Source organism: Salvelinus fontinalis, chromosome 27 (genome assembly GCF_029448725.1).
Source record: "Salvelinus fontinalis isolate EN_2023a chromosome 27, ASM2944872v1, whole genome shotgun sequence".
Taxonomy (NCBI): domain Eukaryota; kingdom Metazoa; phylum Chordata; class Actinopteri; order Salmoniformes; family Salmonidae; genus Salvelinus; species Salvelinus fontinalis.
In genome coordinates this window covers 39,493,115-39,505,652 of record NC_074691.1, presented here as the reverse complement: position 1 = coordinate 39,505,652, position 12,538 = coordinate 39,493,115, and the positions used below count along the sequence as shown (strand labels likewise).

The window sequence follows — 12,538 nt, the reverse complement described above, 5'->3', positions numbered from 1 at the left end:
GACCTGGTTATAGACCTGGTTATAATAGTTGGTTATAGACCTGGTTATAGACCTGGTTATAGACCTGGTTATAGACCTGGTTATAATAGTTGGTTATAGACCTGGTTATAGACCCGGTTATAGACCTGGTTATAATAGTTGGTTATAGACCTGGTTATAATAGTTGGTTATAGACCTGGTTATAATAGTTGGTTATAGACCTGGTTATAGACCTGGTTATAGACCTGGTTATAGACCTGGTTATAATAGTTGGTTATAGACCTGGTTATAATAGTTGGTTATAGACCTGGTTATAGACCTGGTTATAATAGTAGGTTATAGACCTGGTTATAGACCTGGTTATAATAGTTGGTTATAGACCTGGTTATAATAGTAGGTTATAGACCTGGTTATAGACCTGGTTATAGACCTGGTTATAATAGTTGGTTATAATAGTTGGTTATAGACCTGGTTATAGACCTGGTTATAGACCTGGTTATAATAGTTGGTTATAGACCTGGTTATAGACCTGGTTATAGACCTGGTTATAATAGTTGGTTATAGACCTGGTTATAGACCTGGTTAGAATAGTTGGTTATAGACCTGGTTATAATAGTTGGTTATAGACCTGGTTATAGACCTGGTTATAGACCTGGTTATAGACCTGGTTATAATAGTTGGTCATAGACCTGGTTATAGACATGGTTATATACCTGGTTATAATAGTTGGTTATAGACCTGGTTATAGACCTGGTTATAATAGTTGGTTATAGACCTGGTTATAATAGCTGGTTATAGACCTGGTTATAATAGTTGGTTATAGACCTGGTTATAATAGTTGGTTATAGACCTGGTTATAATAGTTGGTTATAGACCTGGTTATAGACCTGGTTATAATAGTTGGTTATAGACCTGGTTATAATAGTTGGTTATTGACCTGGTTAGAATAGTTGGTTATAGACCTGGTTAGAATAGTTGGTTATAGACCTGGTTATAATAGTTGGTTATAGACCTGGTTATAATAGTTGGTTATAGACCTGGTTATAATAGTTGGTTATAGACCTGGTTATAATAGTTGGTTATAGACCTGGTTATAGACCTGGTTATAGACCTGGTTAGAATAGTTGGTTATAGACCTGGTTATAGACCTGGTTATAGACCTGGTTATAATAGTTGGTTATAGACCTGGTTATAGACCTGGTTATAATAGTTGGTTATAGACCTGGTTATAATAGTTGGTTATAGACCTGGTTATAATAGTTGGTTATAGACCTGGTTATAATAGTTGGTTATAGACCTGGTTATAGTCCAACAATATATTTGAAGAAGACCACTTCAATTATTTTCCGTTGTCATTTCCAGGTCAAATACATATTTCGGACTCTTTTTTTATTATTTACATTTTTAGTTACAAATTATAGCTATTTACCCCAACATTTTTTTAAATGTGTTAATCCACATCACTGTGTCTCCACCCCAGGCGACCAATCTCATTTCTAGCTCAACTGCTGCAAAAACAGTGATGTGGGGAGACACCAAACCTCAAGATACTGGGTACCTGTCCTCCGTTCCTCCAGTGCCCAACGCACCAGTCATCCCGAAGACCGTCGACTATGGACATGGACATGGTAGGGAGAGAAACATGGGAATAGGAAGCAGGGTTGGGGTCATTTCCTGTTCCAATTCCATTCCATTCAGAAAGTAATCTAATTCCAATTCCAAATGTCCTTTATCGAAAAGCATTTAAAGATAATTAGAATGCGTATTGGAATTTGTTTAGGAATTGTTACTTCCTTAATTGACTGATGTTAAAATGGAATTGCTTCTGTAAAAATATATACATGGTAACTAAAGGGTTCTCATTGAGAGATAACACAGGAAGTTGTGGCTTGTGTCTTTAAAAACTATAGGCCTGGAAGGTTTTAAATGAAGTGGTTGTTCTGCTTCAGAAACACAAATCAAATGTATTTGTCTCATACACACGGTTTGCAGAGTGTATGCGAGTGTAGCGAAATGCTTGTGCTTCTACTTCCGACCACCATGCAGTGATATCTAACAAGTAATCTAACCTAACAATTTCACAACAACTACCTTATACACACACCTGCATTTAACTAGGCAAGGCAGTTAAGAACAAATTCTTATTTTCAACGACGGCCTTCGAACAGTGCCTTGTCTTGTTCAGGGACAGAACCACAGATTTTTACAGATTGTCAGCTCGGGGATTCGATCTTGCAACCTTCCGGTTACTAGTCCAACGCTCTAACCACTAGACTACCTGCCGCTCCAGGTACCTGTAGGTTGTGCGTGTGTGTGTTTTCCCTCCCCAAGACATTGACCCCCACATTTCCATGTTGCTATCCAGACCTGGGTGCTGCCACGGTGGAGCGAATCTCTTACGGTGAGAGGATTGTGTTGAGGCCTGATCCCTTACCTGACCGAGAGAGGAGCTATGAAAAAGGTGACTGTATTTATTTTTTGGGATGGTGATCGTTTTGAGACTTGCTAGCATTGGTTTTTGCAGGTAGCAGCTAATTCTGTATGTCGCTTTGGATTAAAGCGCCTGCTAAATGGCATCGATTACCACCTCCTTTCCCCCTGTAGAACTGCTGGGCCCCCTGAGAGAGAGGGACCCCTACCACAGAGACATGTACTACGACAGACGACCTGTAGATCCCTACATGGAGCGCAGAGAGTACAGCAGAGAGAGGGAGATGTACAGAGATAAAGCTCCCATGGACTTTGAAAGAGAACGATACGAGAGGGAGCGCTATCCGCCTCGAGATGACAGGTATACCTGGTTACGTTTAGTGGAGATTTTAAACTAGATGATCGAATAATACACGATATTGCTATGGGTTTAACGACGGCCACAGTGAACGCTAGTGTGTGTGTGTGTGTGTGTGTGTGTGTGTGTGTGTGTGTGTGTGTGTGTGTGTGTGTGTGTGTGTGTGTGTGTGTGTGTGTGTGTTCCACTAACGAATTTGTCTTGTGTTCTTGTTAATGCTATCAGTCTTATCAAATCTATTTCTAAAGCACTTTTTACCTCAGCAGTTAGAGTGCTTTTACAGAACTGTGTGACAATGCTGTGTACAACTACCAAGAGGCAGTACGTGTATAACATCTTGTTCTTGGCAGTACGTGTATAACATCTTGTTTTTGTCTTCTGGTCTTGCTGCTTCAAGCAAAAACTTCATGGATATTGATGAAAGGTATTATATCACCCTGTGTTACTGTGACTAGTCTGGCTGGTATTATATCACCCTGTGTTACTGTGACTAGTCTGGCTGGCATTATATCACCCTGTGTTACTGTGACTAGTCTGGCTGGTATTATATCACCCTGTGACTAGTCTGGCTGGTATTATATCACCCTGTGTTACTGTGACTAGTCTGGCTGGTATTATATCACCCTGTGTTACTGTGACTAGTCTGGCTGGTATTATATCACCCTGTGTTACTGTGACTAGTCTGGCTGGTATTATATCACCCTGTGTTACTGTGACTAGTCTGGCTGGTATTATATCACCCTGTGACTAGTCTGGCTGGTATTATATCACCCTGTGACTAGTCTGGCTGGTATTATATCACCCTGTGTTACTGTGACTAGTCTGGCTGGTATTATATCACCCTGTCACTAGTCTGGCTGGTATTATATCACCCGGTGTTACTGTGACTAGTCCAGCTGGTTGTTGTGGCCTTGTGAATGCTGCCTGCTCCGGGCCCTGCGTGTTCACAAAGCATCTGATCTGGGATCAGGTCCTCCTTGTCCATATTATCATATTCATTATGACCGAAAAGGCGAATCTGTTCTAAGATCAGCACCCCCATTTTTAAAAACACTTTTGTAACTAGGGGTCCAGATATGCGGTGTTCTGAGGGGTTTTCATCGTGTGTCTCTCTCTCTCTCTCCAGACAACCCCCAGGCCATCCTCGCCCCGGCCCCCCACCTCCTCGCCCGGGCTACAGGGACAGAGACATGAGGGAGAGGGAGGGCAACCGGACCAGTAGAGACAGAGAGGATCCTTATGGAAGGCCTGGGGGTTATGACAGACCTCCGTTCGAGCGCGGGCCTGAGCGTGGGCCGGAGCGCTACGACCATGGTGACGAACGTGGGCCGGAACGCTACAACCACGGCGCCTCAACATATGGTAAGACATCCTATGTACTGCAGTCTCTAACAAACATGGTGAGACATGCTATGTACTGCAGTCTCTAACAAACATATGGTGAGACATGCTATGTACTGCAGTCTCTAAACAAACATATGGTGAGACATGCTATGTACTGCAGTCTCTAACAAACATATGGTGAGACATGCTATGTACTGCAGTCTCTAACAAACATATAACAAACATATGGTGAGACATGCTATGTACTGCAGTCTCTAAACAAACATATGGTGAGACATGCTATGTACTGCAGTCTCTAACAAACATATGGTGAGACATGCTATGTACTGCAGTCTCTAACAAACATATAACAAACATATGGTGAGACATGCTATGTACTGCAGTCTCTAACAAACATATAACAAACATATGGTGAGACATGCTATGTACTGCAGTCTCTAACAAACATATGGTGAGACATGCTATGTACTGCAGTCTCTAACAAACATATAACAAACATATGGTGAGACATGCTATGTACTGCAGTCTCTAACAAACATATGGTGAGACATGCTATGTACTGCAGTCTCTAAACAAACATATGGTGAGACATGCTATGTACTGCAGTCTCTAACAAACATATAACAGAAATACAGTGTAGACATTGTTAATGTTGTAAATGACTGTTGTAGCTGGAAACGGATGATTTTTAATGGAATATCTACATAGGCGTACAGAGGCCCATTATCAGCAACCATCACTCCTGTGTTCCAATGGCACGTTGTGTTAGCTAATCCAAGTTTATCATTTTAAAAGGCTAATTGATCATTAGAAAACCCTTTTGCAATTATGTTAGCACAGCTGAAAACTGTTGTTCTGATTTAAAGAAGCAATAAAACTGGCCTTCTTTAGACTAGTTGAGTATCTGGAGCATCAGCATTTGTGGGATCGATTACAGACTCAAAATGGTTAGAAACCAAAGGACTTTCTTCTGAAACTCGTCATTCTATTCTTGTTCTGAGAAATTAAGGCTATTCCATGCGAGAAATTGCCAAGAAACTGAAGATCTGGTACAACGTTGTGTACTACTCTCTTCACAGAACAGCGCAAACTGTCTCTAACCAGAATAGAAAGAGGAGTGGGTGGCCCCGGTGCACAACTGAGCAAGAGGACAAGTACATTAGTGTCTAGTTTGAGAAACAGACACCTCACAAGTCCTCAACTGGCAGCTTCATTAAATAGTACCCGTAAAACATTGCCTTGATGACATCTTTGCACACTCTTGGCATTCTCTCAAACAGCTTCACCTGGAATACTTTTCCAACAGTCTCGAAGGAGTTCCCACATATGCTGAGCACTTGTTGGCTGCTTTTCCTTCACTCTGCAGTCCAACTCATCCAAACCATCTCAATTTGGTTGATGCAGCGCTCCATCACTCTCCTTCTTGGTAAAATAGCCCTTACACAGCCTGGAGGTGTGTTGAGTCATTGTCCTGTTGAAAAACAAATGATACTCTCACTAAGCCCAAACCAGATGGGATGGCGTATCTCTGCAGAACACTGTGGTAGCCATGCTAGTTAAGTGTGCTTTGAATTCTAAATAAATCACAGTGTCACCAGCAAAGCACCCCCAAACCATCACACCTCCTCCTCCATGCTTCACGGTGGGAACCACACATACGGATATCATCCATTCATCTACTCTGCGTCTCACAAAGACACTGCGGTTGGAACCAAAAATGTAAAGTTTGACTCATCAAACCAAAGGACAGATTTCCACAGGTCTAATGTCCATTGCTCGTGTTTCTTGGCCCAAGGAAGTCTCTTCTTATTATTGGTGTCCTTTAGTAGTGGTTTCTTTGCAACAATTCGACCATGAAGGCCTGATTCACACAGTCACCTCTGAACTGTTGATGTGTCTGTTACTTATTTGGGCTGCAATTTCTGAGGCTGTGCAGCAGAGGTAACTCTGGGTCTTCCATTCCTGTGGCGGTCCACATGAGAGCCAGTTTCATCATAGAGCTTGATGGTTTTTGCGACTGCTCTTAAAGAAACTTTCAAAGTTATTGAATTGACTGACCTTCATGTCTTAAAGTAATGATGGACTGTCGTTTCTCTTTGCTTATTTGAGCTGTTCTTGCCATAATATGGACTTGGTCTTTTATCAAATAGGGCTATCTTCTGTATACCACCTCTATTTTGTCACACCACAACTGATTGGCTCTAACACATTAAGAAGTAAAGAAATTCCATAAATCAACTTAAGAAGTCAAACCTGTTTATTGAAATGCATTCCAGGTGACTACCTCATGAAGCTGGTTGAGAAAATGGCAACTGTGTGCAAAGCTGTCATCAAGGCAAAGGGTGGCTACTTTGAAGAATCTCATATAAAACATATTTTGATTTGTTTTACACTTTTTTTGGTTACTACATTATTCCATATGTGTTATTTCATAGTTTTGATGTCTTCACTATTATTCTACAATGTAGAATATCGTACAAATAAAGAAAAACCCTTGAATGAGTAGGTGTTCTAAAACTTTTGACCGGTAGTGTACATTTCCCGAAAAACACGTTGGTTTTAACAATCAAAATGGTGTTTGTGAAGGCAACTTCCATTGTCCTACTAATTTTCAGTTTTCTTGTCTTTTCATGCCTCTTGGTTATAAAGTAAAATTGCGACAGGCTTCTCTTTTTGCTTTGCACTGACTGTCCTGTCTTGTGGTCTAGGTGAACGGAGGAGTTACCCAGAGGAGAGGGGAGGAGGAGGAGGAGGCCCCACGTCGTCCCACCCTCCCCCCCCACCGACTGCTCCTCCTTCCAGGATGGAGAAGAAACCGGAGACCAAGAACGTGGAGGATCTTCTCAAACTGCCAGGCCGAGACACTCGTCCAGAAAGGGTGCAAATAAATGACTTCTCGCTCACTCTCAATCATCTTACTCTTCATTCACTTACTTCTTCATTCACTTCAATACAACTTTAAATACAGTACTTCCTCATTCACTTCAATACAACTTTAAATACAGTACTTCCTCATTCACTTCAATACAACTTTGAATACAGTACTTCCTCATTCAATTCAATACAACTTTGAATACAGTACTTCCTCATTCACTTCAATACAACTTTAAATACAGTACTTCCTCATTCACTTCAATACAACTTTGAATACAGTACTTCCTCATTCAATTCAATACAACTTTAAATACAGTACTTCCTCATTCACTTCAATACAACTTTAAATACAGTACTTCCTCATTCACTTCAATACAACTTTGAATACAGTACTTCCTCATTCACTTCAATGCAACTTTAAATACAGTACTTCCTCATTCACTTCAATACAACTTTAAATACAGTACTTCCTCATTCACTTCAATACAACTTTAAATACAGTACTTCCTCATTCACTTCAATACAACTTTAAATACAGTACTTCCTCATTCTCTTCAATACAACTTTAAATACAGTACTTCCTCATTCACTTCAATACAACTTTAAATACAGTACTTCCTCATTCACTTCAATACAACTTTAAATACAGTACTTCCTCATTCACTTCAATACAACTTTGAATACAGTACTTCTTCATTCACTTCAATACAACTTTAAATACAGTACTTCCTCATTCACTTCAATACAACTTTGAATACAGTACTTCCTCATTCAATTCAATACAACTTTGAATACAGTACTTCCTCATTCACTTCAATACAACTTTAAATACAGTACTTCCTCATTCACTTCAATACAACTTTAAATACAGTACTTCCTCATTCAATTCAATACAACTTTATTTATCCCTCTCAGGGACAATTAAGAAATGCGTTGCCAGGATATTAACATCCTCAACCTGTAGGCCAATACAAGTACAACAAGAGGACACAGATCTCATATCCCCAAGATATGTGTCTAGTGTATGAATGAGTTCCATAATCTCTGATGTTTCTCAGATCGTCATCATAATGAGAGGCCTACCAGGAAGTGGAAAAAGCCACGTGGCCAAGCTGATACGGGTGAGTAGAACCTAAAGTTGCCATCGTCCTACGTGGCTGTTCTGTTGTGGTAATAATAACTTGTCTGGGATTAAATGTTCTTTCCTGTCGTTTCCTGTTTTCCCAGATATAATAATAATATATTATAGATATCCCAGAGTTCTTTCACAACGGTCAAATACCGAGCCTCGTTCCACCATCCTGATCTCGAGCGCTACGAGAGAGCGACGGGTCAGGATGGTGGATCAGGTTAACCTAAATACCTGCAACACTCGTCCTAAAAACACGCCTCTCCATTTCTACCTGCACCACTCGTCCTAAACACACGCCTCTATCCATTTCTACCTGCAACACTCGTCCTTAAAAACACGTTGCTATCCATTTCTACCTGCACCACTCGTCCTAAAAACACGCCTCTATCCATTTCTACCTGCACCACTCGTCCTTAAAAACACGTTGCTATCCATTTCTACCTGCACCACTCGTCCTTAAACACACGTTGCTATCCATTTCTACCTGCACCACTCGTCCTTAAAAACACGTTGCTATCCATTTCTACCTGCACCACTCGTCCTTAAACACACGTTGCTATCCATTTCTACCTGCACCACTCGTCCTTAAACACACGCCTCTATCCATTTCTACCTGCACCACTCGTCCTTAAAAACACGCCTCTATCCATTTCTACCTGCACCACTCGTCCTAAAAACACGCCTCTATCCATTTCTACCTGCACCACTCGTCCTTAAACACACGTTGCTATCCATTTCTACCTGCACCACTCGTCCTTAAAAACACGCCTCTATCCATTTCTACCTGCACCACTCGTCCTTAAACACACGTTGCTATCCATTTCTACCTGCAACACTCGTCCTTAAAACACGCCTCTATCCATTTCTACCTGCACCACTCGTCCTTAAAAACACGCCTCTATCCATTTCTACCTGCAACACTCGTCGTCGTCGTCTTCCCTGAAACTTCTCGAGCGCTGCCTTCTCTCGCTGAAATACCTTGTCGTTACTAACTCTGACTTTTCTGCTAGCAGCTTTATTGAGGACGTTTTGTTTACTGTGACTGTGATAGGTGGTTGTCTCATCTAACTACCTTTTTTTTTTAAAGATGAGTACACTGTTAACTGTAAGTGGCTGTGGATAAGAGCGTCTGCTACCTGACTAAAACGTTACATGTTGTTGTTGTGTTGGGTTAAGGACAAGGAGGTAGAGTGTGGAGGTGCTCCGCCCAGAGTGCTGGGCTTAGACGACTACTTCATGACGGAGGTGGAGAAGGTGGAGAAGGACCCAGAAACAGGGAAACGGGTCAAACTCAAGGTGTGTCCTTCTGTTTGCTCTCTGGACTGACTGACTAAAACCTCTGTGTTCCTGCTTTATGTGGAGCAATGAGGCTTTCTACAAGAGATCAGTTTAGTCAAATACGATCTCTCTGTAGGAGAGGACTGTAGGCCTTAAGAAAACGTACCCATGTGTAACATGGTGTCTCGCTGGAGCTGTTGTAGGACATGAAGCAAATGGCCCCATTTTAGGCTGTTGTTTTAAATAGTAGCAATAACGCACCGAGGGGGTGTGGTATATGGCCAATATACCACGGCTAAGGGCTGTTCTTATGCGCGACGCGGAGTGCCTGGATACAGCCCTTAGCCGTGGTATATTGGCCTTAAATCACAAACCCCCGAGGTGTCTTATTGCGGTTTATAAACTGGTTACCAACGTAATTAGAGCAGTAAAAATAAATGTTTTGTCATACCCGTGCTATACGGTGTGATATACCACGGCTTTCAGCCAATCGGCATTCAGGGCTCGAACCACCCAGTTTATAATTTAATATTTGAACACACATTTATTTTGTATTTTATTATCAATTCATAAATAGTTTTTATTTTTGTCAGTGTCTGGAATACGAGTATGAAGCCGAGATGGAAGACACGTACAGGAACAGTATGCTGAAAACATTCAGGAAGACCCTCGACGACGGCTTCTTCCCCTTCCTCATCATCGACGCTATTAATGACAGGGTTAAATACTTTGATCAGTTCTGGAGTGCTGCCAAGACTAAAGGCTTCGAGGTGAGTTAACGTTTTCATATCTTGGAAAATATCAAAAATGTAGATGGACAACGACGATACTACGTTAGTTAGTCCATACTAGCTTACCATTTTAAAATTCATGCCCAATAAATGACTTCATTCGAAGTTGTATACTAGTGTGAAGATTCAAACTGAATTTAAAAAATCTATACATTCCTATTGGGGCCTATATTACGTGTCAATGTATTTTTATGCCAGGTGTACTTGGCTGAGATCACTGCAGACAATCAGACTTGTGCTAAAAGAAATGCCCACGGGCGGAAGATTAAGGACATTCAAAAGGTACCGTACTGAGTGTCCTCGCGTCCACAACCGCAGAACTCTCATACCTTTTAATGGCATCAGGGGGTCATATTTATCAAGGCATTGATAATGACAGTGATAGACCATAAAAGTATTTTGTCTATTTATTTTCTGGTGTTTCTGTATAGTATTTTTTATTTTATTTAGAGTAATTAATGGCAATATATTGTGTTTTATTCCCTGTTCTGTTTTATATTTCTGTTTTCTGTCCGTCTAGATGTCCAGTAACTGGGAGGCGTCTCCACGTCACATGGTGCGTCTGGATGTCCGTTCCCTGCTTCAGGACGCTGATATTGAGGAGGTATATAGTACGGGAACATTTCACAATATGTTGACATCTTGGTTTTTATACCAGTTTTAGGGGCTTTAAAGGTGCTACACGTAGGATTTGTTTGAATATCAGCAGTAACGGTGAAATCAGTGTTTCACAGTATTTCTTACCCGTCAGTGTTGTGATTGGCTGGGATATTTGCCTTTTTGGTTTCTCCCGACCAGAGTGGTATTTGTTGTCAAAATGAGAAAGCTGTTTTGACTTTGGCCGTGTTATCTAGTGGTAATCAGGTCAAGTGGCCAATGTAGAAATTGCTGTCATTTCCTGGTTGATAAAATGTACAGTGTTTACTCAATTTCAGTTTGTGAGAAAACAACCACTGAATAGTGAAGAGGAATCATTTTACCAATCTTAATCACTGTCAAATATAATTTTCAATAACCAGAAATATTGTTTGTGGAGCTAGTGGACCAAAACAGAAAGTGTGTGGCTCAAGGTGGGCGGCAGGGTAGCCTAGTGGTTAGAGCGTTGGGCTAGTAACCAATAGGTTGTAAATTCAAATCCCCGAGCTGACAAGGTACAAATCTGTCGTTCTGCTCCTGAACAAGGCAGTTAACCCACTGTTCCTAGGCCGTCATTGTAAATAAGAATTTGTTCCCAACTGACTTGCCTCGTTAAATAAAGGTTAAAAAAAAAAGGCTTAAGGCTCCACCTTGTTACGGGGAAATGGGATGCAAGGGGGAGATTTATTTTGGATTGCAGCCTAATGCTGCTCAGGTTCACCTAGCATCAACATAGGGGATAAATTCTAGGCGTAGCACCTTTTTTTATTGACTGTTTTTATAATGGGTTCCTGTTATAAGAGTGAACCTTGTCCTCTCTTAAAGATGTAGTACCTGTTGGCACTATCCTCAATGATTTCCCCGTGTAGCCACTTGTGTGGTTGTAAAGTTTTTTTTTTAATGTTATTATAAAATATTATTCCACTTACCTAATGGCATTTTTTTTTTTTTTTATGTTTAATTCAATGGAAACATTTTGTGTTTTAAAGGTTGAGATGGAAGACTTAAATCCTGATGACGAGCCGCTGATGGAGCCCAAGAAGGAGGAGGAGGAGGAAGATATTAAGGTAGGATCCAGTCAGCAAGCCTTTATATCTGTTATTAAGGTAGGAACCAGTCAGCAAGCCTTTATATCTGTTATTAAGGTAGGATCCAGTCAGCAAGCCTTTATATCTGTTATTAAGGTAGGATCCAGTCAGCAAGCCTTTATATCTGTTATTAAGGTAGGAACCAGTCAGCAAGCCTTTATATCTGTTATTAAGGTAGGACCCAGTCAGCAAGCCTTTATATCTGTTATTAAGGTAGGATCCAGTCAGCAAGCCTTTATATCTGTTATTAAGGTAGGATCCAGTCAGCAAGCCTTTATATCTGTTATTAAGGTAGGATCCAGTCAGCAAGCCTTTATATCTGTTATTAAGGTAGGACCCAGTCAGCAAGCCTTTATATCTGTTATTAAGGTAGGATCCAGTCAGCAAGCCTTTATATCTGTTATTAAGGTAGGACCCAGCCAGCAAGCCTTTATATCTGTTATTAAGGTAGGATCCAGTCAGCAAGCCTTTATATCTGTTATTAAGGTAGGACCCAGCCAGCAAGCCTTTATATCTGTTATTGTTCTTAAAGAGATCTACTGATCCCTCATATCCACTAGAGCAGGACTCTCCAACCCTGTTCCTGGAGAGCTTACCCTCCTGTAGGTTTTCACCTCTTATCAACCAG

At 40.9% G+C, this 12,538-nt stretch overlaps 1 protein-coding gene across 4 annotated transcripts in view; it reads left to right on the top strand.

Annotated features, from left to right (window-relative positions):
- Positions 1 to 12,538, top strand: part of ylpm1 (YLP motif containing 1) — a 40,808-nt gene that overhangs the window by 16,331 nt on the left and 11,939 nt on the right. For 3 of the 4 annotated variants that reach the window (XM_055885740.1, XM_055885738.1, XM_055885737.1), the window contains exons 8-19: positions 1,460 to 1,607; positions 2,345 to 2,440; positions 2,584 to 2,770; positions 3,165 to 3,191; positions 3,894 to 4,129; positions 6,820 to 6,989; positions 8,044 to 8,106; positions 9,294 to 9,413; positions 9,989 to 10,165; positions 10,385 to 10,468; positions 10,707 to 10,790; positions 11,812 to 11,889. In XM_055885740.1, coding sequence (XP_055741715.1) covers positions 1,460 to 1,607; positions 2,345 to 2,440; positions 2,584 to 2,770; positions 3,165 to 3,191; positions 3,894 to 4,129; positions 6,820 to 6,989; positions 8,044 to 8,106; positions 9,294 to 9,413; positions 9,989 to 10,165; positions 10,385 to 10,468; positions 10,707 to 10,790; positions 11,812 to 11,889 — 1,470 coding nt within the window. The remainder of the gene's footprint in view (positions 1 to 1,459; positions 1,608 to 2,344; positions 2,441 to 2,583; positions 2,771 to 3,164; positions 3,192 to 3,893; positions 4,130 to 6,819; positions 6,990 to 8,043; positions 8,107 to 9,293; positions 9,414 to 9,988; positions 10,166 to 10,384; positions 10,469 to 10,706; positions 10,791 to 11,811; positions 11,890 to 12,538) is intronic. The other variant, XM_055885739.1, reaches the window with a different exon arrangement.